At 43.6% G+C, this 26,118-nt stretch overlaps 1 protein-coding gene across 5 annotated transcripts in view; it reads left to right on the top strand.

Moving 5' to 3' along the window:
- The window catches only part of Utrn (utrophin), a 517,740-nt gene that overhangs the window by 26,015 nt on the left and 465,607 nt on the right, over positions 1–26,118 (top strand). Inside the window, exon 1 of one of the 5 annotated variants that reach the window (XM_047558899.1) lies at positions 16,691–16,851. The exons of the other annotated variants lie outside the window; for them this stretch is intronic. Coding sequence (XP_047414855.1) covers positions 16,782–16,851 — 70 coding nt within the window. The 5' untranslated portion in view covers positions 16,691–16,781. Of the gene's footprint in view, positions 1–16,690; positions 16,852–26,118 lie in introns of those variants that run through there. 5 annotated transcript variants of the gene reach the window in all.

Here is a 26,118-nt window from a genome sequence, read left to right as displayed (position 1 = left end):
GACTCTGTCCAGACATGGTGGTGGGGAGAGCTGACTCCAGGCCAACATGCAGACTTGCCCTTTTGTCTTCCCCTGCTGGCTCCGTTCTGCATCAGAAAGGGCTTTGCACCCAGGTTACCTGTTCAAAGGTCTGTGGTCTCCTCTCCTAATCCACTTGCAAACTGGGGTGTGGTCATTAAGTGAAGGACTCTTTTGAGCAGATAATGGAGATCCTGGGTCCCTGGACCATGCTTTAGAAGGAGATGCAAAGGCTCTGGATACAATGTCCCTAGGCTTCGTGTTCTCTCTATAAGGAAGCCCTCTAAAATACATGGTCTGAGGCAAGGCCCTTTTCTCTCGGTATAAGGTGGTCTGTAGGAGAAGCGTTACATTGATTCACTTCTAAGCTTTTTCACTTTTCTCAGGCTTTTACTTCATCAGTATTCATGTTTATGACTTATAACATAGACATTATCTGTTTAATCCACTCAGTAAAATATCTTTGAAATGAGGTATCATTTTAACAGATGGTTAGGGTGGGGAGGGAACTGGGAAGGAGGCTGGAGAATATTCACTTATTTAGCTTAATGTTTTTGACGACTTAAAAAAACAAAAACTCCAAACCTTCAAGTGGCCCTTGTGATTCGATGGCAGTTTGCCCAGACTAGAGGGAGCCAGTGTTGGGAATGAAAACTAGATTCACTTTGAAAATCTAGAAATAAAAAGTGACTAAACAAGTCATAAGAATGTGCTTGATGGCCCTGGTCCTCAGGGAGCAGCGAGGCCCCAAGGTGGGGCTGCTTTCCACATTCTCTCTCTGCTCCTCTGCGTAGCCCACCTCCCTTCCTGTGATGGGCCAGTCTGGACCCAGCACACTGATTCTAACCCATCCCAGGGCTGAGCTACTGCGGTGTTCACACCTTGACAACTTGGGGGTGGCAGTTTTCAATATAGTTGAAAATCTAGCACATTAAAGTATACTTGGTTGACTGGAAAGCTGCCACCTCTTTCAACTTGGGATCATGATACAAACTCTCAGTACCTTACTCCAAACCCTTGGAACCAGGGCGGGGGTGTAGCTCAGCGGTAGAGCACTTGCCTAGCATGGCCCTGTGTTCAATCCCAAGCACTGCAAAAAACAAACAAGAAAAATCTCTTGGAACCAGATCCGTTTTAGAATTTATGATTTTCTTTTTCCATTTCAGAAAAGTTATGGTCCATACAGCATGTCTTATTAATGTTTCCCTGGGGAGTTGGGGGCAGCACCCTACAATTTAATAGACTAATATTTCTGTAATATCATGTATGAATATTTACACTAAGTGGGACACAAACAAAGTTATAAATAACCTCAGGTCAGTTCAGGTTGTGTTTTGCTGCCAAATGGGTTGGGGAAAAAAAAATTGGTTCTGAGAGCTTTGCAAATCCTGGTGCCATGGATAAGGGATTGTGCACCTGTAATGATGAGGTTTGCTCAATGTTTTTTTAGTGTCACTGGACATATATTAAATTTGGAGTCCTCACAACAGACATAGGAGGGAAATATTTGATCATGCTTACTATTCTTTTATCCTTCCTCCTCCTCCTTTTCTTCCTCCTCCTCCTCCTTATTTTGGATACTGAGAATTGAAGCCAGGGTCTCTTCAGGGTCTCCTCTACCACTGCACTGCATCCCTTTTTAATTTTGTTTTGAGATAGAGTCTTGCTAAATGGCTGCCAAGGCCAGCCATGAATTTGCAATTCTGCAATCCTCCTGCCTCAGCCTCCTAAGAGAGGCCAGGCGTGCACTCCCTATGCTGGGCTACTTCCCTGCCCCCCCTTTTTTAACAGATAAGGTTCAGTGAGGTGAAATGACTTGCCCAGCCTTAAGAGAATGTGCTTCTGTACAAACAGAGGCCAAGATCCCACACGTGGGCACTTACCGTGTTATAAAAAGTTGCTAACCCGCTTGTTTGAGATCTGGGAACACTAGCCTGCCTTGTGGAATCCTGTGTCACATTTAATGGCAGGTGAAGGACCACAAGGCTGTGGAAGTGCATGACGGGGATGCGAGCCCTGGTTATAACACTATCGCTGGACAAACCGCAGGTCTGGAAGCCGCGGCCTCGGCCTGCCTGGGGCTCACCCCTCTCCTGCAGCCTCCTGGCTGCCCCTGCGGGCCTGGCAGGGATATGGGTCAGGGTGTTTTTCCAGGACCCATGGCGGTGTGGGCAGCCTTGGCATGAAATGCAGGGACGAGGGCAGAGTTCAGGTACTCGGTGTGGACAGAGAGGGCAGGGAAGGGGAGTTTGTGACACTAGCTGGGGCCGTGCCTGGCTCTGAACTCTTGATTTTGTGGCATTTGCCATTAATCAGTGCTGCTGCTTGGCAGTGTTTTGTCTTTATGAATATTAGGCCGAGGCGGCCTCTTCTGGTGGTCATTTGGGCAGATGCCCCTTCTGGAGAGACACAGTCCAGTGGACACACTGCCTGGTGTCCTCTCCCCTGTGCCCTGTGCTGGCTGGAGCAGCCACGTTGCCACATTGACTGGGGCCTGTAGCCAGTGGCTCTGCTTCATCAGCGTGGCATTGGTAGAAATCTGCCTGACAGGCGCTTTATATGTGTAGGAATCTGTGGGGTTCGCTGGTGAGCTGGTGAGGTGGCTGTTGCTGCCGTTGGACAGATGAGAACGCTGTGTCACTGTGAGCTGCTGAAGCTCGTCTCGGGTGGTGGCTCGGGGCTCCGTTGCTCTGCCTGTCAGCCTGTTGCCTGAGCATCCTGTTCACTGAGATGGAAGAAGCAGCCGGGGGATGTCAGGATATGTTTCCACCAAGTATTTCACTCTCCACTAGGCTCTCATCTTTCATGCTCGCATTAAAAATGGATAGACTGAGGTTCTATCTGAAAAAAAAAAAAAAAAGTGGGGGGTTAGTGGGAGGAAGTATTCCCACTAAGGGGTGCCTAGCCGCTCACCCAGCACGCCTGAGGTCCTGGGTTCCATCCCCAGCACGAACTGCAAAAGGAATAAAAAGGAAAAGAGAAGACCCATCCTGGTTCTTATTTGGACAGTGCTGACCCTTGGTGGCTCTTACTGACCTCATAGCTCTTCCTTATGTAGTATGTGGCCCAGTGGATCCAGTGAGGACCGTGTGAATCAGGAAGTGCCTTTACGTGAAAGGGAAATTAGAAGGTCAGGGTCAATGTCTGCTGAGCAGTCGCTTTGTTAGGATCCTCATTTACATTACATTCATTTAAAATTAAACATCATCTGTTAAACTTTTACTTCATGTAATATATGGGTCCAGGAGTCTTAGCCAAAGTCAATGTTTTTTACGGGAAGTATCTGGATATACATTAACTTTTAAAATTGCAACCAGTTAGTTACACCATAAAAGCTAGCAATGTGTGAACTAATTGGTTGCTGGCTAAATCCAGAGCACATGAGAAAAATTAATTTTGGAGGGAGAAAAATTACCTAAAAAGTAGAGGGAGGCAGAGAGAGCTAGGGGTAGGTGGTCAGCCTTTTCAAATATTTTCTTTCGTTTCCTCCTTACAGTAATTCTGTGGGGAAGAGAGAATTGTTTCTGTTTCATAGATGAGGATATGTCTGATTAATTAGTCATTAGTCAGGTCTTTTGTTTCTTTTTTTTTTTTTTTTTGGTACCAGGGATTGAAACCAGGGGTGCTTAACCACTGAGCCACAATCCCCAGCCCTTTTTATTTTTTATTTTGAGACAGGGTTTCACTAAGTTGCTTACAGCCCCACTAAGATGCGGAGGTCTTTCAGTTTTTGTAACGTTTAGAAGACGTACACTCCTCTGCAGTCCCAGTTCTTACTAAAAGTCATACAAGAAGTAAGATTTTGAAGGGAAAAAAAAATGCAGAGGGGAAGAAATGAGTAGATTAGTAAAATAAGGCCCAGAGGAGACTGTTGTCCTAAATTCTGCCTGCGTTATAGGTACCCTATCCCCTTGCTGAACTTGGGATGCAGATTTGTCTCATTATGTCATACTGCCCAAATCATTGAGGAAAACGGTTAGGAACAAGATCGACATTGTCTGCAAAGATTAAAAAATACAGTTGCTAAAACAAAGAGGTTGTTTCCCCCTCTTCTGGCCCTTATGCTCCAGGCCTTTCCCTAGAGCCTCAGAAAACCTCAGAAGTGGGATAAGGAAGATGGGGAAACCCACCTGTGCTCCTGTGAGAGAAATGGAGAACTTTCATTGGTGACCGAGTAAGCTAGGTGCAAATAAAGAAGTCATAGAAAGAAAAAAAACGGAGAGAGAGATGGGGGGAGTTCTCCAGTGACTTGCCTTCACCCAGGAGCAAATCTACACTTTCTATTCTGGTGTCCTGGTACATTACCAAAGTGCTGTAATAAGATGCCAGGACCGACTCTTACCTTTATTCTCACTGATTTGTTTTTCAAAGTAGTTCTCAGACCTTCCTGTGCAGGAACCTTCATGCTGGATCACACCTCTTGGTGTTTTTCCCGAGTTGTGTGTAAACTGCTCTCAGAGTCTGTAAATCTTGACTTTCCTTCTGGGCTTCGTTCTGTCCTCCTTTCCTGTCCTGGAAATAGCTTCCAGATGGGACTGTTTTCTTTTGACAAACCTCAAGTCTCCACGTTCTACAATTTTTGACCTATTATCTCTTTCCCGAGTTTCAATTTTGGCATAGGTACTCTGCTTTTAGGATTTTTTTTTTTAATACTGTGTAAAATATACTGAAAATTCTTGGCAACCGTTATGAACCTGTACAATTATACTCTTCACGATGAAGTGCTGTGAGCTTCTCTATGAATCCCAGCTTTTTTAAGGATAAATTTTCCTTCAGTGCATTCCTCCTTTCTTACTCTTTTAAATTTATTTGGGGGAGACCAAGAAATGAAGTATTTCTCTCTTTATTAATTCTTTTATATTGTCTATTGAGAAGTCAAGAAAAGGACAAACTTGTTTAAAAAACTTCTGAATTAAGTTTTGTTTTTTTTTTAATATTTTTTTGTACTGGGGTTGAACCCGGGATGCTCTACCACTGAGAAACATCTCCAGCCCTTGTCTTTTTCTTTTAAGACAGGGTCTCGCTAAGTTTCTGGGGTTGGCCTTGAACTTGTGATCCTCCTGCCTCAGCCTTCTGAGTTGCTTGGATTATAGGCATGGATCACCATGCTAAGCTTGAATTAAAAATTTGTAATATGTAGTTCAGCTTTTTTCTTCTCTTTTTTTTCAGTTTTTTTTTGTTGTTACTCTCTTGTATTTTCCCCAGCCAGGCCATATGGATGTCACCCGTTCTATGTCATGAGCCAGGGTGCTGTTTCTGGGCATCAGGCTGTTAGGTTGTGGGCCTGGCATGCTCCTTACAGGCTGTTTTGGGGCATGCTGGGATTTCTGTATTTGGATTTTGCTTTTTGACAGAGACCTTGACACTTAGGGATTTGTTGATAAAATGCTTTATATTGTTTCACAAGACATTTACTTGGTACTAGAGTTTAGATTATTGTCCCCGAGAATAACCTGGTTGACTAAGATCCCCCCATTTCCTGTCTTCATCATTACATCTCTAAATAAAGGAGGCTGGAAGATTTTTCTTACAGAATTGAATATGCTGTAAGATTTATTTGAAGCATTGTGTGCATCTATTTCAACCTTTTGGTCCCAGGTCATTTAAAGTTTTTAGGTGTAAGATCTGAGGATTAAGAAGCCAGGTGAGGTGGCACACATTTGTAATCCCAGCTATTCCGGAGGCTGGGCATGAGGATTGCAAGTTTGAGGCCAGCCTCAGCAATTTAGTGAGAACCTGTCTCAAAAAACAAAACAAACAAATCCAGAAAGAGCTGGCTGGGGCTGTAGTTCAGTGGTGGAGTGCTTACTCACCTAGCATGTGTGAGGCCCTGGATTTAATCCCCCGTACCACAAAAACAAAACAAAAAAATACGGGGACTAAGTAGAATAAAAACAGTGATTCTTCTAGCTTTAGTGAACCTGTGGAGTTGTGAAGATTAAGTGACTTTAAAGTGTTTGGCAAATGTTTAAATATACATTCATATATGTGTATATATCTGGTGTGTGTGTGTGTGTATCTACGTATGAATATATTTTTTGGGGGGGTGCTGGAGATTGAACTCAGGGGTACTTTACCACTGAGATACATCCCCAGCCCTTTTTAAGTTTTACTTTGCGACAGGGTCTTTCTAAGTTGCTGAGGCTGGCCTTGAACTTGAGATCCTCCTGCCTCAGCCTCCTGAGTCAGTGGGATTACAGGTATGTGCTATCATGCCCCGGTTGGCCAATACTGTGAAAAGCTACTGTTGTGTTGTCATTATTATTCTTGTTATTTCCTTTCTCCATTCCTGCCCTCCCTTCCCCTCTGCATCATTTGGTCTAACTTCTTCCAGGTTATCCATAGGGACAGAAGGGACATCCCCCAGTCAACCTACTAGGTCTGACCAAATGGAATTGGACCCATGTGTCAGGTCACTGGTTTTTCACCTTCGTGGATGTTATAAATAATTATAAATAGTCATAAATTATAAAAACTATTATGTTAATTGTAATTAGTTACTTTCATAGTGATTGTGAATTCATAAGTTATAGGTTGGTTGGGCTGTGCCTGATCAGCTCAGACGTACGCCATCGGATGTTCCAGTTAGCTAGTGTAGGAAGTGTGGGAACCACAGAGGGTTAGGGAGCTGGGGAGAGGCGTGTTCTGTGGCGAAGGGCAGTTTCCCCAGGTGGTAGTACAAAGGAAAGTGCATTAAGCAAGGAGATTAGCGCCATGCTGTCGTTTCCTGCCCTTTCTCAGTCCTGATGAGCTGTTAGCGGTCAGGTGGGTGATGAACCAGGGTGGGCCTCCTTTAATCCTGGAGCATGGTAGGGGCCAGTGAGCGGAGGGGCTGGAGGAAAGCGCTCACACCAGCGACTGCGGCAGAGGCTGGAAGGGCACAGCTGCTTGGAACCAGCTGATCCTTCTAATCATCTCTATCTTGTCGTGTCAGTCAAACATGCTTGCACATGTTTTAAGGTTAACCTGGATCACTGAAATACTTAGATGTCTAAGAAGTATTACAGTAATAAGAGGAGTAGCTATTGGTTTTTGTGTGCTTTTTATGCCAATTATTACTCTATTTATACACACACGTGCACCTGCATAGCCGTGTGGGTTTGTGTGTGTATACATGTATCCATGCATGTATACAGGTGTATCCATATGCATGTGACACAAACAAAGCAATTCTTTCGACTTTCACCACAATCTGGGAAGGAGGTGATTTTGTTACCTTCATTTTGCAGTCAGGAAACCAAGGCCGGGAGTGGTTAAATAACTTGCTCAGCACAGCACAGGCATTGAGTGACAGATCAATGAGCCCTGCCACACCCTTCATCCTGGCTCTGTAGTACTTGTTAGTACTCAGTCTTGAACAAGTAGCAATAGTAGTTAAGGAAGGAAGTCAAAAGTTTTCTGATTACGGGAAAATCTAAGAAACGATACAGTTTTGGGACCTGGTCTCCATTGCTTGCCAGTCATGGATGTTTGGATGGTGCACCCTCCATCTCCATCTGTGAACCCCACTAATTTCCTCACACCAGTGAGTGGCCTTTCACAGCTGGCCTGCAGGTGACTTGAGGGCTGGACATTATTTCCACCACCACGCTCACTCTGGTGACCCTTCACCCTTGGTAGGATTTGGAAAGCAAAGTAGCTTGGTTGGAGAAATGTTTCCCATGTGGGGTCCCGTTCTGTGAGGCTGCCTTGGTGGGCTGCGCAGACGCAAAGGTGGATTTCGTGGGCTGTCCGGGCCACTGCTTTGAGCAGTCTTGGGCATGCAGAGGCTCCGTATCCACTTGAAGGGTTAGTGGACAGAATGCCTGAAGACCTCAGGAAGGGTGCAGGGAGTTTTGGTTTTGTAGGAGGCAGGCCCTGCTGAAATATGGAGAGCAGCATGTTATTGGCCATTCATCAGCTCAGCGTGTGATTCCTGCAAGTACGCAGGAACAACTTGGTAATTAAAAAAAATTTTTTTTTTAGTTGTAGATGTTTAGATGTTTAGTTTAGATGTATCTGTATTCATTCATTTTTAAAAATATGGTGCTGAGGATTGAAGCCAGTGCCTCACACATGTGAGGCAAGCCCTCTCCCACTCAGCCCCAGCCCCAGCCCCAGCCCCACCTTGGTAATTCTTAAATGTGGTCATGCCATGGAGTATGCTTCCTCCAGGAGACTCCTCAGTTGTCAGGAGCACTAGGTAAGTTGTGGATTGAGTAGCACACATACTATGTGCAAATAGTCTCACGCTACTTAGCCCCACTCCTCTTCTCCAGATTGATTATTCAGATTGACAGACGTGTGTCACATGAACAGTCAGAACAGTGTTCCCTCCCTCAGAGTCACAACGGGATGGAGAAGGGCGAGGAGACAGTTTTGTGGTAATCTGTTCTGAATGTTGGGGGATATTAGATATTCTTGGATCAGAATCCATTCAGCACAGCATTAATTTTTATTTTGATTTAAAGTTGGAAGTCACTTAGTAGTCATTACCTTTTTTTCTCTTAAGCTTCCTCAGAGACATTAAGGTTTAAAGAAAATACAGAACACCTTATTCATTTTTGTTCTATCACTTGCCATTTTTTGTGATATAAACATATATCACAATGCATGCAAGCTTCCATGATTTTTAGTGACTTAAGCTTGCTGTATGCGAGCTTAGGGGGAATTTGGGCAACAACTTGCAATCTTATGAATATGCTGGAAAACCTTATTAGCTGGAGCAGTTTCTATCTTTGTTAGTTAACTAGATACAATTTAACTAGGTTTTGTGAGGTGATATTAGTATCCAGCCATGAGATTCTTCCTGATTTAAAAGGAATGTTGAAAATTTATTTCTGAACTTGAAATGGAACCACCATTTAACATAATTATCCCACTCCTCGCCATATATCCAAAGGAATTAAAATCAGTGTACTATAGTCACACAGCCATGTAAATGTTTACAGCAGCTCAATTCACAATAGCTAAGCTGTGGAACCAAACTAGGTGTCCTTCAACAGTTGAATAGATAAAGAAAATATGGCACATATCACAATGGAATATTACTCAGCCATGAAGAGGAATGAAATTATGGCAGTTGATGATAAGTAGATGGAACTGGAGACTCTCATGCTAGGTGATATAAGCCAATCCTTCCAAGACGGAAGGCCTAATGTTTTTTCTAATATGTGGATGCTGATTCACAATAGGCTGGGGTCGGGAGAGGGAGGAGTGGAGGTTCACCAGATTTGGGGGGGGAATGGGGCCAAGAGAGGGGGGAATGAGAATGGGAAAGATGTAGAATGAATCAGACATCATTTCCTATGTTCGTATTTGAATACATGATCAGTGTAACTCCATATCATGTACAACCACGAGAAAGGGAAGTTATACTCCATGTGTGTTATGGTATGTCAAAATACATTCTATTGTCATGTGTAACTAAAAAAAAAAAACAAATAAAAATTTTAAAAAGAGAAAACATTTCTGTATACCAGCATGTTACTATCAGGAACATACCCGTTCCCTTTCAGCCAACATGGGCAACGGTTTTTGTTTTTACACATTATAGAGGGGCTTGCCTGTGAGTCAGGAGGTGCCACAGAGAGCTGAGCATTGGGTGATAGAAGCCTCTATTTTAGGTGTTTTTGTTTTTCTTTATTAATATTCTCAGCACAGTTACAGATATTTTTAAAATTTAGTAAATCTGGATGAACTTTTAGTTTCTCAATTTATTTTAACACACATTTTCAGAGATCAAGTTGAAAATTGTAATAAAAGTTCTAATGCAATTTAGGATCTGCAGTATGTAAAGTATGTCTGCACCGACGTCTCAAAATAGCAGCTATAATTTGGTTGTATGGAAGTACGGAGGGTAAGGCTTCGCATTTGAAAATAGAGGAAAAGGAAAGTAATTGGATGCTATCACTGTAAAGTCACTAAAATCCTCCTGTAAATTGAGGCCAAATTTCGGATCGGACTTACTCATGGAAAGAATAATTACAACTAATCTCATTACTGTATAGAGTTTGGCTTTGACCACAAACTGTCCATCAATACCATCTTTTGGCCTTTGAGACCATGAGAACAGTCCTGCCTGCACTCTGCCACCAAGTGAAACTCAGGCTCCGGGAAGTGAGACCATTTTTGGAGTCTTCCTGAGTATAAATTGAAGAAAACAGAACTTGTAGTTATAGTATTAGAGCCGACCATGCTCACCACTGCTTGCCGTCACGCTGCTATGTAATTATGGTAAAAGATCAAAAGAATGAGCTCCTCAGTCCAAAGGGACATGGCGGTGAGGTGACTGTGTTGGGAAAGGCATCGCGTGTTGGCAGGTACTTCCGTTTGGGTGTGGTCTGAGCATCTCCTAAGGTCCACCATGGTGGTGGGAGGCAGGGAGCCCAGGGTGGTGCTATTGGGAGGTGAGACCTAGTGGGAGGTCCGTACATCATTGTGGACATGTTTTGCAAAGCTGGTTCTTGAATTCTTGAGAGGGTTGTAATAAAGGAGCAATCCTGGCTCCCCCCATCCTGTCTGCTCCAGGATCATGGTGTAACCCCTGGCCTGTTCTTGCATGTCCCCGTCCCCATCATTGCTAACCATGATGTGGTGATGTAGCCAAGGGGCAACCCTTACAAGAGAGCCTGCATGATGCTATTTGAACTTTGAACCTCTAAAACTGTGAGCTCAGCGAACCTCTTTTTCTTCATAACTAGCTTGTCTCAGGTCTTTTGTTATAGTGAGAAAAAGCTAGCAGAAAAGATGATGGTAGAGTAGGAACTGGTAGGAGGACCTGGGGAAGGTCTTGGTGATGGCTTCCTGAATCATCAGTGCTCTCTGAGATCACATATTGGAAAAGTAGAAGAAATTTTGAAACAGACTGAAATTAAGGGCCCTTCTAAAATTGAGAACCACTTCCTCATGCTGAGAGTAAAGGCTGACGGGGTTGCAATCCCCTGGCCTGCCAGGCACCAAGAAAGCTGAAAATGGAGGTCACCACCTGTCTGCCATCTAGCATAAGCGAGCTAAATCTGCATGTGTGTATTTTCTGCCTTTTGTCTCTTTTCTTTTCAAAGCTGTCCTTGCCCTCAACAGCCTCTAAAGATGGAATTTTTGAAATTAAAAGTTTCTTCTATGTCCTTCAAAACCGACTTTGAATAAAAAAAGTTTTTCTACCAACATGACTCCGAATATTTCTGGAGCAGTGAACTAGATAGCCTAGTGTGCCCCCTCCCCCATCCCCTTCCCCCCAGGCCCAGAATGGTAATAGGGCCTCCTGATAACAATTTGGGACTGAAAAGTGGAAGGAGTTTGGGGCTAAAGAGTGGGAGTTTGGTTGAAAATCACTAAATAGTGTGCTTTGGCTTCCAGATCTTTCCCTTCTTTCCCCTCTTGCCTGGAAGATAGGAGATTTATATATAATCTATAGAAATTAAATTCTAACTTGGTATCCATAACCCAGAGAGGATGCAGAGGATTAAATAACACCCCAAATTCCTGAAGCCACATGCCTCCCAACCCCAACCACCCCAATTAAAGGGTGTTTTTATTGTGAGTACAGTAGTCTCAGCAGGTAAACTGACATCTTCTTTGAGCCTATCCCTCAGCAGGTGAGCCCTAAGCCCACACAACCTTACACCTGATTTTGAAATACTAAGGGCTGCCAGGAGTGAGCAGATTTTTGAGGAAGGCTTTTATCATTAAAGCTACGCCAAAACAGCAGTAGCCACAAGGAACTCAGAGAAAACAGGGAAGCAACATAGTAAATATCCTCAGAGAGGCAGGAAAATAGTTATACATCTTTGAAACAAGAACACAATGTGATTTAAAAAGAAAAAAAAAATTCAGAGAATAGGAAAGAGACCTTAGAAATTTAAAAATATGAAACAGAAGTCTCAATAGAGGCCAGATTTATGGATATAAGAAAAGTAAATCCTTAATTATTATTACGAGTCTTGTCAAAAAAGAGCGGTATAGCTGGTGGTAGTGGTGTATGCCTGTGATCCCAGCTACCTGGGAGACAGTGGCAGGAGGATCAAGTTCAAGGCCAGTTTTGGCAACTTAGTGAGACCTTGTCTCTGAATTGAAAATGAATAGCTCCATGGTAAAGGACCGGTGAGTTCAATCCCCAGTACTAGGGAGGACAAAGGAGTAGGATAAACAAAATTGCTGTTAGTTGACTTGGTGTTACTGTAACAATACTTGAAGTCATTAATTCAGAACAGGTTTATTTTAGCTCACAGTTTTGAAGGTTTCAGTCCTTGACTGATTGGCCCCATTACTTTTGGGCCCCTAGTGAGGCAGCACATAATGGATGCAGTGCATGGCAAAGCCACTCGGTTTATGGCTGAGAAGCAAAAAAGAATAGAGACTGAGGTGGCCTGGTAACCCAAATACCTCGCACGAGGCCCCACCTCTTAAAGGTTCCACCGCCTCTCAAAAGCCCCACCTTGGGTACTAATCCTTTGTGGGACATTTAAGATCCAAATAATGCCAGGTGTGGGGGTGCATGCCTCTAATCCCAGCAGCTCCGGAGGCTGAGGCAGGATTGTGAGTTCAAAGCCAGTCTCAGCAATTTAGGGAGACCTTAAGCAACTCAGTGAGACCCCGTCTCTAAATACAAAAAGGAGTGGGGATGTGGCTCAGTGGTTAAGCACCTCTGGGTTCAAACCCCAGCACACACAAAAAATAATAATAATTAAAAAAAATCCAAATAATAATAATAATAGCATTTAGAAATGCACACACTAATGTCAGAATTAACAGCTAACAGAGGAAAGGGGATTCCCCCCCCCCCCCCAAGCAGGGCTGGGGCCGTTTTGCTGCCTTTTGTTGTAGTTTTGCCTATTTGATTAAAAACAAGCAGTGCATTTATTATTTGTATAAAAACTGAGAAATATGTAGTGAAAGATTTACTTTAGAAATCATTTGGAGACATTTTATTGATGGTATGGAAAACCCTGAGGATATCCCATTTTTGGCAATCACTTAGACCTTGTGAGTAATATGGCCCCCTAATTTTTTCCTGTGGCTGTCTTTTCTCAGCACTGATTTCTTGTGTGGTTGTTCTAACATTTTCTATACCTTCTGCCAGGACCATCAGGCTTTGTGGCTTTAGAAATCATCTAAATCATCACATTGTGTGTCTGGGTGGTAAATATCCAAATTATTTTGAGGCAAATCTCTCCTCTCACGTGCCAGCCATGGATTTTCCACATTGCTTGGGTGTTGGGCATGTTTTCCATTAGACTTTTCACAGTTGTGGTATGTTTAGTTCTCTAGGGATGGAACGCAACTGTGAGGCACCAAGAATTCTGAATGAGCTGACTTCCAAGCTGAAATGGTCTCTTTCCAGCATTTTCTGACCTAGAAACCACTTTGAGTACTCAGTGGCCTGCTGCTCTTCCCTGGCACGGATGACTGTGGATGGTATTGTGGTCTCACAGGCCCTCACAGAGTTTTGGATGGGAAGACGTTTGAAGGGATCAGCCAGTCCAGGTCCATTGCTTTATCATGGAGGAACCTCATTTGGGGGGAGACAATATTTTCTCAAGATTAAACTGCTGCACTGACAGGACAGGGCTCCCAGACTCAGCATTCTTAACGTGTCTCTGGGTTACCTGGACCTCAAGGACATTTCTTGTCACTCTCCTTCAGATCTCATTCAGCTGTGGATGGTTGTCTGATAAATTTGTCCCTGCAAAGGGATGCTTTTACAATTTGCAGCAAGTATTCTGATAAGAAATGGGGTGGTGTGTGAACTCCTCAAAGGAATTTAGGGTTCTGTCTACTGTGTGAAGTTGAGGTATTTGTTAATATTCTGGAAGAAAAAGTTTTAATCCACACACCTGTGAATTAAAACTAGCTAACCAGGCTGACTTTGGGCTTGAGTCTAAATTATTGATTCAGTAAAACAGGAAGATGGAGAAGGAGAGGGGGAATGGGAGGAAGAGGAGGAGGATGCAGGAATCATTTCCTTCCTGCTATTTTCCTTTTGGCTGGAGAGAGTGAGAAAGTTGCTACTTGGGACTGGAGCTGCTGAGGGCAACAGGCCAAATCTTGTCTTAAGTTGTTCAAGGGAAATGCTGAGCCATCGACTCTTCTAGAACAGTTCTAATAGTGCAACCCGGGCCCATTGACAGCCTGAGTTTGATTCTGGGCCTTCTCTGACCCTCTCTTCTGCTGTCACAGCCCCTGGACAGTACCCACTGGACTTCCAGCTCCACCCACGCTTGGCCTCTCCCTTCTCGCCAAAGCTCCCTTTGCACTGGAGCGTTGTGGGTATTAGTGGCTGGCTGATTAAAGCAGCTCACGGTCAGAGGCTAGCAATTCCTGTGGCCTCCTCTTGGTGGGTACGTGCAGGTATTCAGAGTTATTACAGACATAGATGGGCCAATCTCCATTTTGTAAGTTGGAACTAAGAAGATACGTAGAAATAGAAATGGAATGTGTTTTGTAGCACAGGCTGTCTGACATTCTCACTTTGCAAACTTGGGAGCTTGATGGTTCAGGGCTGAGTCTTTTCAGAAGAAAATGGGTGAGGCTTCATCATATCAAGCATGCCTAATAGCTGACTGGTTTGGGCACTGTTAACCTTGTTAATGCCTCTTGAGAACTTCTTTTTGCAGTTGTGTATTAAATCCAATGATATAAGTAATGTTATTTATTGTAAAAATAGATTTTAATGTTTTCATTCTGTTTATTTTGAATTTTCTTTTAGAATTTTTTTTATTCCTTTGCACAATGAGTGGAAAATGTGTTCAGTCCATTGAAAACAAAATGAGTTTCTTGGTGTGTCAGATGTTTGTAATCTCAGGATAGTGATGCATAGGGTTTTTATTCTTTTTTAAAAATATTTTTTAGTTGTTGATGGACCTTTATTTTATTTATTTATATGTGGTGCTGAGAAGGGAACCCAGTGCCTCACACAGGCAAGGCAAGCACTCTCCCGCGGAGCTGCAACCCCAGCTCGGGGGTTTTTATTCTTTATCGTCATCTCCCCCTGCCTCTTTTTCCTGTAGACCTCTTTAGCAGTCTAGTGATGCCAGACAAATATTATTTAAATGTGCAAAATAAAATACATGTGCTAGAAAGGAAACCAATTTTATTGACATGCAGTTATCAAAATACTTAAAAAGTCTGTGACAGGTACTATTTGTGCTTTGTTAGCATATTTCAATAACAAGCTCTGTCAGCTCTTGCAGATGATTTTTTTCCCAGGGTGTCTGCTGTAGCTGAAAGGTGATGTGAAAGTGCCAATGATTTTTGTTGGCGATACAAAGGAAGTATTAATAGTGTGTTTTGTGCCAGTTGTGGTGGCTCCTGCCTGTTATCCCAGCTACTCAGGAGATGGAGGCAGGGAGATTGCAAGTTTGAGGCCAACTGTGGCCACTTAGGGAGACCCTGTCTCAAAAAAAAAAAAAAAAATTAAAAGTGAAAAAAAAAATTAAAAGCTCTGGGGGTGTAACTCAGTGGTTAAGTGCCCCTGGCTTCAATCCCCAGTATAAAAAAATAATAATAATAAAAAATAAAAAAAATTAAGTCTTTTTTTTTTTTTTTTTTTTAAAGTCTACCTTCACAGTGGAAGATGATGCAAATTTCAGTTGGAGGCCATTGAGAATATTGGATTATTTTTCATGTCTGAGTTCATGGACCTCCTGCCTTGTAATAACCAAGTTATAAATGATGGCTTCAAGTAAGCATCTGTTTCCTCAGAGCCTGGCAGTGGCAGCGGGTGTTTCAAAGGGTATTTTTTACAGAGACCACCGTTTTAAATGGAAATAACTCTTGGGCGAGTGCCCCCAGCGCTAGGCCTGGACTGGGCATGATCAACAGAATTGATGAACACAACCATTATGGCGTCTGCCCTTGAATGCCCAGTACAGCAGAAGAGACTGAGAGCACACTGCAGAATGTAAGGGTAGCTCTTCGTTGCCGAGGGGATAAATGTTCTGCCATGCTGTGTTGGCAAATCACGAGGGGACCTTGCTGAGAGTGGGTTGAGTGGCGGTTATAAGGGAGCCATTGAGGCCAGTGTCTCAGGGTGGCAGAGCTGGGCCACAGAGAGCCCTAAGCGCACCAGCTACAGGGCTGAAGTGAACGGAGGGTTGTGCTGAGATGGATGGAGGAGAGCTGCAGTGTGCATTTCACTCAGTAGTGTTTCCACTCCTGATTGAAGAGTCCTTGTTTTTACCTTTTAGTTTGAGGGCATGTATTATTTAGCACCTTAATGGATGGATCCCTAAAAGCTGTAGTGATTAGTGTGGATCTATAGGGTTGAAAAATTGATTGCAAAATTGAGAAGAACAAACTTTCTTGCAAGAGCTAGAAACTTAAAAAGCAATCTTATTTTTTATTCTTTAATTCCTTAATGTTTTTCCTCATCCAGATGTTTATTTGGCTGAAACTGAAGGAAAACCGAAGGAGAAGTGAGGAAGTTCTTGGCGTCTATGTAAGCTGAGCAGTTTGAGCAGAGGTGTTTGTAGAAATGCATACCTTGCTGTCTTAGGCAGATAAGAACTGTCACAAGTCTGGATTTTAAGGCGACAGGTTCTGTGTCTGGCAAAGACTCCGAGGTGCGGACCAGGATTGGGTTATGCTCTCAGAGGCAGGAATGTGGCCGTTCTGGTTGGGGCAGTTGGGGAGGGACTCATCTCTCCACAGTTCCCATACTGTTTGGCCCTGTTTTTCAATTTGACTCCTCCAAAGCACGTTCTCCAGCCGAGGGGTACACATATATTTGTGACTTCAGAAAACATGCGCTGCTGGTTTGGGAATCTTAACCACATTTGGAGGACATGCTGAGCCAACAAGAAATGGAAGTGATACCTGATTCCACAAATGGAACTGGCGGAGAGTCACAGGCAGGTAAAGGAGACTCAGAATGTTGTTGGGGCTTCGATTTTTGTTCATCTGTTCATTGAAACTGAGGCAGTCAGCCAAGACTTAGTGCGAATCTTACTGAGCAACTGAGTCTAAATGATTTTGTCCTCTGAGTGAGCTAGGAACTTTAAAAAAAAAACCAAACATTTTTTTGGGGATGGGGCAGATACCAGGGATTGAATCCAGGGGCACTTAACCACTCAGCCATATCCCCAGCCCTTTTTATTTTTTATTTAGAGACAGGGTCTCACTAAGTTGTTTAGGGCCTAAGTTGCTGAGGCTGACTTTGAACTTGCAATCTTCCTACTTCAGCCTCCAGAGTCAATGGGATTACAGGTGTGTGCCTCAGCACCCGGCTAACATTTTGTCTTATTAATATTATGAGACATATTAGTTACACAGAAAGAATTTAACAACATTGGTCATTAGAAACATTTTGGAGCCATGATTTACTCTGCTCTCTGGACTTGTGGGTCTTAGTGGGCAGGGCTGTTGCCAGAGTCCAGTACAGAGCCTGATACTTAATGCAGGTTTGTTGTCTGAATGGATTGGGTCCACTGTCTCACCATGTGTTGTGAAAACGATTCTACTGTTTCTCTTTGATGGAAGAAGATTTGCTTAAAAACATCTGTTGTGTGAACATCATCAGGGATAGAAGTTGTCCTGGCCCTGCCTCCTGCCCCCCAGGAGCTGCAGCTGTGATGCTGTCCCATTCTCCGGCCACTGAGTCATGAACCGGGGCTCTGCCTTCATTTCACTTGTGCATTTCTCTCTTGGCGTGTTTGCTTGCTTGCTCGCCATTGATTTCACCTCTGCTGGTGCCAAGCTTCATGATAGGCTGCTTGGAAACAGACAAATAGAGCAAGGTCCCTGCTCACAGGCCTTTGATCACAGCAGTTCGGTGCTGAGTGGGAAGAGGCATGTTAGTAACACCTACTAGACTCTGGAGAGACTGGGGACCAGTTGACTCCTGGAGTTTTGCTCTTCCTGGGAGGGTCAGGGAATGTTTTCCCCAAGAAGGGATTTGGGAGGTGACAGAGAAAAGTGTGAAAGGGAAGGATTCCAGAAAAAGTGAGTTAGTTAAAGGCAGATGTTCAGTGACTCACAGGGTCAGATGGCGGGTTCTCTCTCTGCCATTGCTGCATGTAGCTTCCCTGGCCTCTCTCAGCACCAGGACAACCTCTGCTTAGAGGTCCTTCCTCTGCCCGTCTGCTGCCCCCCGACTCTTGGCCAGCTCCTCTCCTCTTTCTGGATGGACTTGGAGTAAGTTGCACCTCCTTGGGTCTAAAGTGAATTTCACCTTTTACTGCCTACCACCTGCCCGTTTGCTTCAGTGCACTAGGGTGAGGGTTAGGGTTAGACCTCAGTGTTGTGGATGGATCCCTGACACTGTGCTGGGACAAGATGGCCTTGCTCACTACTGTATCACAGTGCCTGTCCTGTAGGATGATAGATATGTGGGGATGAATGAGTGAAAAGTGTCACTCAAAAGACAAAAACATGTCACTGGACTTGCTGTTCTTGTGTATTCCATGACATTTTAGGTACTTAGGATCTTAGCTGAGAATTCAGGATCTTTGGATGTTATCTTGAGGGAGCTATGTTGAATCTTGGAAGAAATAATTTGAAAAAAAAATAAGAATTTAAAAAAATTATATGTATAAGGAAGAGAGAAGTTCTTATAATATCTATGTTCTAAAAGGAAAATTAGCTGGGCGTGATGGTACATATCTTTTATCTCAGCGAATTAGGAGGCTAAGGCAGGAGGATCACAAGTTTGGGGCCAGCCTCAGCAACTTAGCAAGACCCTGTCTCAAAATAAAAAAATTATTTAAAAAAAAAAAAAGAAGGATTGAGCTGTAGCTCAGTTGTAAAGCACCCCAGTTCAATCTCCTATATCCACCCTTCCAAAAAGGAAGATTAACAAATTTAAAGAATATTAAATGATATTACATGAAGAGTCATTGAATCAATTCATTCTTTATAGAAATTTTATGCTGTTATTCATTACATTGCATTTTTTATGTTGCTCAGTTCTCTGAAACATCCTGATAATTTGATGATTTATTCTCATTTGTGCTCTGAATACTTTATTCTTATGTCATTATTGCTTTTAAACTATTTTAACCCGTTCACCTATGTAATCTGTGATGTTCTCACACCGATAGATTCTTTTTATTCCAGACTAGATGCACCTGGCAGGCGTGCTCTCTGTGGGATCAATATCATTGCTGATTCCCGTTGCTTCTGTCAGTTTTTATAGTTCACATGAAGGCTGCATTTCTACACTGTGTTATCCGCACTCGTATTTTTCTTATGTATGTCACAAGTCCCAAGGCACTGTAGACCTGGCTTCCCAGCTTCGGTCCGGGATGTGTAGTTTGCATCTCTTGCCACATTCCTGGGCAGTGTCTCTTGTCCTGGTCATCTCTTCCAACATTTATTCTGGAAGGAGAGATGGGAAAAAAATACACTTATACGTTAACCTGAAGGTGAGATTTTTGTTTTTCTTTCTTTGTGAAGAGAATTTTCTGTTTACATTTTGTTCCATTTAATAATTCCATTGGTTGGCTCATGCATTCATTGTTCAGCTGCTATGAGCAAGTTACTGTGCTGGTCTCTAGGCGTTAAAAATGCTTGTATGATGACCAATACCTTAATTAGTTCAGGGTCAGAATTTTAGAAGAGGGTTATGTGAAAGAAGTTATATGTCAGCAGAGAGATGTTTTGTTGTCTGGTAATTTTTAAAAAATATATATACAAAATTGCTACTGGCTATTGCATGATGATGATTGGCACTTCTGACATCCTGCTAATGTTAGGTTTCTGTGCTTGGCTTTTGGTGCTGCAGAGGCGTTTGGAGTCTTAATTTCACCGGAACACTGCACCTGTTGCTGGCTATTCTTGCTGATGAAATCCAGAACCTACTTTCGTTTCCTTTCCTCCCCGCCCCCCTTTCCGGGGTGTGTGTGTGTGTGTGTGGCACTAATGTGAAGAGAAACCACGTTCTTCCATCAGGGCCTTGATTTTAGTGCCTTCCGGAGGAGAGTGTTTGCTCTCTTCATCCTGTTGCTGAAAGACTCACGTCTGAACAGTTTCTAGAGCCTGTGGTGTGTGTTTGGGTCAGAGTTTGGAACTGGCATGGAGTTGTCCAGTTTTTTGCAGCAGCTGCTGCTACCTGATACCTGGAACCTTCCTGCTGTTGAGGAACAAGTATTTCCTCTTGGCATTATGTGATTTTTGGCTATGGCTCTGAGGAAGGGGAAGTACTGTGTCGTATCACTTACCTTCATAAAAATAACTCTGACATCTCCGGACCTCATGCAGGTCCAGGGAGTGTTCTTGAAAGCCAGGTTGCTGCTCTGGAAGGCTCATGATCCAGCAGAAGGAAAGACAATTGGACTGGGCCCTGGAACTGAGTTTAAGTCCACTCACGGTGTGTACTTCACCCAGCACCCTGGAACCTCAGTGACCTCATTTTCCAAGTGAGACTCAAAATCCTGACACAGCTTAACTTGTGAGAATGTTGTAGGCACCAGTGAAAATAAACATGAAGACCCTTGGAGGCCAGAGATCCCTACGAGTGAATAGCAAGCAAGTCTTACACCAAGAGCCAAAGAGGAACACTGGTCCTTCCAGCCCTCCCCTGAATTGGCTGCCTCCAGGAAGCTATTTGAGCCCAACATTCCTAATGTAATACCAACTTAGTTATATTTGCTTGATTTACACTTTTATAGATAGACAGATTTACACATGGATATTCCATGGAGGAGAAAAAGTTTTTGGAAAGTGACACTTAATGTGAACTGGCACGTAAATGGTCCCAACTGTAAGCTCAGGACTGGCTTGTCCACCGTGGGTGTGGGGGGATGGCCCTGCAGTGGGGCCCAGCTTTGTTTCTGCAGTGTGTCTGGATCACCATATTTTCTCCTTAGTACCTTTGGACATTGTTTTGGCGTTCCCTCCTGCCATGCGCCTCCCTCTTTGTGACTCCTAGGAACACTTGAATCACAGACTGGCTGCGTGGTTCTTGCCTTCCGCAGGGCCCATTCCCACCTCTTTACCCAGCCTGAGCCTCACTTTCCCTGGTGGCAGGCTCTGACCTGTCTCAGTACTTGACCCTGATCCCTGAGGCAATGATACAGCAAGTGCCTCTGTGCTCCCATCTGTAGAAGCTGGTATGAGTCACTCTCCTGTCCTGGGAACCTGTTCTCTTCCTGGTCTCACTGCGTGGAACAGAGTAGGCCCCAGCAAACCCATCAGTTAGCTGACTGTCTCTTACAAGTGCCCCTCCTTGGGACTGGGCCCTGGGGACCTGCTGTGGCATCTCCCAGCTCATGGCCTCTTGAGTGGTGGCCTTGACACACCTGCTATTCCATTACCACTGACTTCTTGGGACCTCTGTGTCCTGTTGAAAACCCTGGAACTGATGTCAGAAATTTCCACTCAGTTCCTCAGGGTAGGTTCTGTGTAGATATTAAGTCGCTCCTTCATTTTCTCTCCACTCTCAGCCAATGAGAGCCCAGATGGGCAGGCTGTGATTAGACAGGACTATCTCCGTGGGCGACCAGCTGCAGGCTGGGATCCACAGGTGTGTGAACAACTTTCCAGGAGTCAGCATCCTCAGATTTGCATGAGGACATTTGCATGAAAAAAGAAACAACCCGTAGTCAGGGCGAGCTGCAGTGAGGTGTCTAGGTGCCTGCAGTGGGTGGTGCCCAGTGGAAGCCAGTTCCAAACAGACAGTGCTGCCCCACGGAGGGGGAAGGTATGGTGACAACTTCGAGCCACCTGCCAGCATCTTCATGGGCAAATTGAGTGACAGTGAACAGGGGTCAGGACCTGCCACATCAGCGTCCTCAGCTGCAGAGCGCCAAGAGGAAGGCAAGCAGTGTGGAGATGTCACTGTAGGTGATTGAGAGACAAAATGACCTTTTCCATAAGCCACAGGATACTTGGTCATTTCTCCCACCCGATGTTATTACTGCTAGCACCAGAGAATAATCTGCTTCCTTCTCTTCTTCACACCTTGAAGCTTGAAAGTTGTAAAATTCTGTAGAAATTGGAGAGTTTCCTTCACAAAAGCCAACAAATGAGCTTCGGGAAAACTCACTTTCTAGCCTTTGCTCCACTGCCCAGCAAGTTGCCCACCAATTTATAAAAACAACATGCAGTTAGAAAAATTATCTTCACTTAAAAAAAAGCAACATTTTAAATTCCTTTCTTTTTCAGTGTATGTTGTTTTATTTATGTCTTTCACTGTCTCCTGAAGTAACTCTCCTTGCCTCCTGAAGAACCCCAGCAGTAGCCTGCCTTCTTGCCACTGGAGTGGCCATCCCAGGGATGGCCATCCACCATTACCACTTGTATTGGAAGCGACACACACACACACACACACACACACACACACACACCACTGCCTCTTTCCACCATCACCATGGATTTGTTGGGATGGTTTTCTCCCTCTTCCTCTTGCTACTTTGCTGAGATGATTGTAAGAAAGGTTATAATTTAATCCCAAAGTAACGATTTGTAGGAGTTTTCCTTTTAATTCATTATTCCAAATAAGTGTCTTTAAAAGAAAGTAAACCTTAATACTTCAGTGTGGTTTCCCTCCTCCTGTTGGCGTGGTCCTTAGAGTCTACACCTGAGATTGGACTTTCTGTGTTTGAGGGTGATTTCTAAGGTTTTTGATGGGTGGGGGGGATCTTTAATTTGACTTTCCCTAACATAATTTTGTTGATGACAATGTCATTGGAGTCCTTGAGTACACTAATATGGAAATAAAGGCATGCTTTTAGATTTTATTTATATCTTAGTGCTCTGGAAAAAGAATCTCATGAGAAATAACTCAGCCCATTAAATACCATCCTTGACATTACTTTTTTGGGTTTGCTTGTTTCTAGAAAAAGTTTTTCCCGGCTTTGGTTTTTTTAATAATTGTTTTAACCATACCAACAGTAATGTAATGAGTATATTTAGACATGTGTTATTGGGATCATGCAAAAAATTATTTTCCAAGTTGACATGTAGGATTTTATTAATAATCTCTATTGTGATGGAGAACCAAGGTAGAATTTCCTAGTGAGACAAGAATGAATTTAAAAATCCTGACATGTTCTCTGAGTATTAGAAAAGATGTATAATCAGCCCTTCATATCTGTGGGTTCTGCATTCATGGCTTCTACTGATCATGGATCAAAAATGTTTGGAAGAAAATTGCATCTGTAGTGAACGTGTGGAGATTTTTTTTTCTCTTGTCATTAGTCTCTAAACAAGACAGTATGAGAACTATTTACATAGCATTTACATTGTAATAGGCATTATAAGTAATCTAGAGATGTTTTAAAGTATATGGGAGGATGAGCATAAGTCACATCGAAATACCATAACATTTTATAAAGGGACTTGAGCCTTTATGGATTTTGATATGTGCTGTAGGTCCTGGAACCATCCCCTGAGATACAGAAGTATTCTTTTTTTTTTTTTTTTTTAATTTTTTTGGTACTGGCACTGAATCCAGGGGCACTTAACCACTGATCCGCATCCTCATTCCTTTTTGTGTGTGTGTGTGTGTGTGTGGTGCTGGGAATTGAACCCAGGACCTTTTGTGCTTGCTAGGTAAGTGCTCTGCCAACTAAGCTATATCCCCAGCCCTCCTCAGTCCTTTTTTGTATTTTATTTTGAGACAGGATCTCACTGAGTTGCTTAGGGTCTCACTAAGTTGCTGAGGCTGGTCTTGAACTCACAATCCTCCTGCCTCAGCCTCCTAAACCACTGAGATTACAGGTGTGAGCACCTCATCCAGGGAGATCCTGAAGTATTCTAAAAAATATTACTCTGATGAAAATATTTAAGGGGGTTAATTAGCTGGGCATGATGGCCCATACCTATAATTCCAGTGGCTGGGGAGCCTAAGGCAGGAGGATCACAAATTTGAGGTTAGCCTTAGCAGTTTAGTGAGACCTGCCCCTGGGTTAAATCCCCAGTGCTAAATAAATAAATACATACATAAATAAATAAATAATAAATAAATGGGGTTCATTGGACCCTGAGAATCTTGAGGACAGACTATGCCTTGTTCATATTTGCAGCCTTCTTCAGTGTGGAGTTATGTAGATGGTCAGTGCAGTCAAGGGACTTGGTTCAGGTTGTGGGGAGCCGGGGGAGTCTGGTGAAGATTACCCTCTATCCTTGCATGACAAGCCAGGAAGGATTTTGGAAGTAGGAAGTTGAAGGTATTTTAGAACGAGCTCTCTGGGGGCTCCGCCGAAGGGTGAATGCACTGAAAGGAACCTGGAGGCAGGGGGAACATTGTAGGTGACTTTGCCCAGGAGACCAGGTGAACAAAGATGTGGTAAGGGTGGGTGGGAGGTGGGCAGAGCTGTGGATGTTCTGGGTGCAGATCCACGACCCTTCTTCTGCCATTACAGAAAATACCCCAAAAGGGCTCGAAAATGGAAAAGGTATTTTCTTTGTAACTGACTTGGCAGATAAACCTGAGCTTGCCTTGAACTCGTTTGGTGACAGAACCTGACCCGACCTGCTGGGATTCTTTTAAAATCCTTTCTGATTCCACTCACTGTTCATAAAACGTATTGGCTGCAGAATTACTGACGTGTTCGATTAGGGGAAATTTCCCCGGATCATGCAGTTTTCTGTTTTTAATGCAATCTATGAATCATGCCTACATCTTTTCTGGAATAAGAAGCATTCTGAGGCGGCAGCTCTTTGGCCTGAGGTTTGGGACAAGGGATTGAGAAGCTGTTTCACCTGTATTTACAGGATGAGGTCTATGACACAGAGAGGAGGGAAGATCTGTGGGGGAAAAGAATATGGCCCCCCTGGGAGACTCAGAGGGGAATGGCACTCCCTCATGGATAAGAGGAGAAGCAGCACTTGGTGGGGGGCCAGAGACATTCATCAGATAGGCCATGATTTATCAGAAGTGATGTGTCTTGAATTGCTAGTGTCACTTGTATGTGGGATTTTGGATTCCACAGCAATGGGAGAAATTTGAGTCACGTCTGTAGATAAGTGTGTTGTATTGCATGGGTGTTGATTCTCTGTTTTCATCTTTACATTCTGGTTATATAAAGAGTACCACAGGGATCCTGGTTGAAGGGGACATGAGAATTCTATGTTTACAACTTCTTTTATAAGTCTAAGATTATTTCAAGGTAGGAAGCTTAAAGGAACAAGTAGAATTGTTGTCATAGCAGGGGATGGCCTCACCCATGCGGCTTTGAGGTATAGTAGGAGTCTGGCTTTCTTGGAAAATTACAATTCTAAAAATACTTGTCAAGTAAAATTTCAAAGTCAGATTTCTACCTCCTCCTCTGCCTCTTTTTTTTTTTAAAGGCTGACCTGGTTTGTATCACAAGATTAATGAAACATTTACATTTTCCGATTTGAGAAAAATGTTTGATTGCAGTTTAAGTGTATGTGAAGAAGAGCCAGAAAAGGGAGTCAGTGGTGTGTGGAGCTGGTGGGAGGCGCCGTAATTCTTCCTTGCATTTCATCTGCCTGGTGGTGGAGGGTGTGGTTTGGCGCTAGCTCCTGTCTGTCGCTCTGCAGGTCAGGAGTGGGTTCATTAGTTTGGACTGACAGTTATAATAAGATGTTCAAAGCCAAGAGAGTTTGCAGATAACAGGAAGAATGACAAAAATGTGTGCCTTCAATGGCCAAGTCAGCTGGCCTGGGCCGGGCCAAGCTGATGCTCCTGGGCACGTGTTTCCCTCATGGAGAGAGGATTAGTCTGGAAAGCCTTCGCTTCACTCTCTCCCTTCTCTACCGCCTCCTGGAGTTTCAGATGATTTGTTCTGAAACTCTCCGCCCTCTTCTCATTTCTCTCCTTTTTGATGAGAGTAGACTAGGCTGGCAGCCAGTTGCTGTTGAGCTATAATAGAGCTAGTGGTATGTACAAAATTTGATTACTTCTGTCAACCCCAGATTGAATAAGAAAGTGCATACCCTAGACAGATACTTGCAACATAAGTGGTCTATTGATTTCACAAGAACTAGAAACGAGGCCACCGTGTCGTCTAGCAGAAGAGCAGATCTGTGAAGAGTGGATTCTGATGTCACATGGTTTTTAAAAGGTGCCTCTTGCTAGATATTTTTAGAAGCGCCTTCAGAAAACTTTTGGTAAACTTGATGAGAGCTTCTGATTTTCTTCATGGTCAAGGTCTAGAGAGACTCCAGGGGAGCCTTTATACTTGTTCAGTGGTCTACTTGTCCTGTGCAGAAGCT

This window comes from Sciurus carolinensis, chromosome 7, assembly GCF_902686445.1.
Source record: "Sciurus carolinensis chromosome 7, mSciCar1.2, whole genome shotgun sequence".
Classification (NCBI taxonomy): domain Eukaryota; kingdom Metazoa; phylum Chordata; class Mammalia; order Rodentia; family Sciuridae; genus Sciurus; species Sciurus carolinensis.
This window is presented reverse-complemented; position numbering and strand designations above follow the sequence as displayed.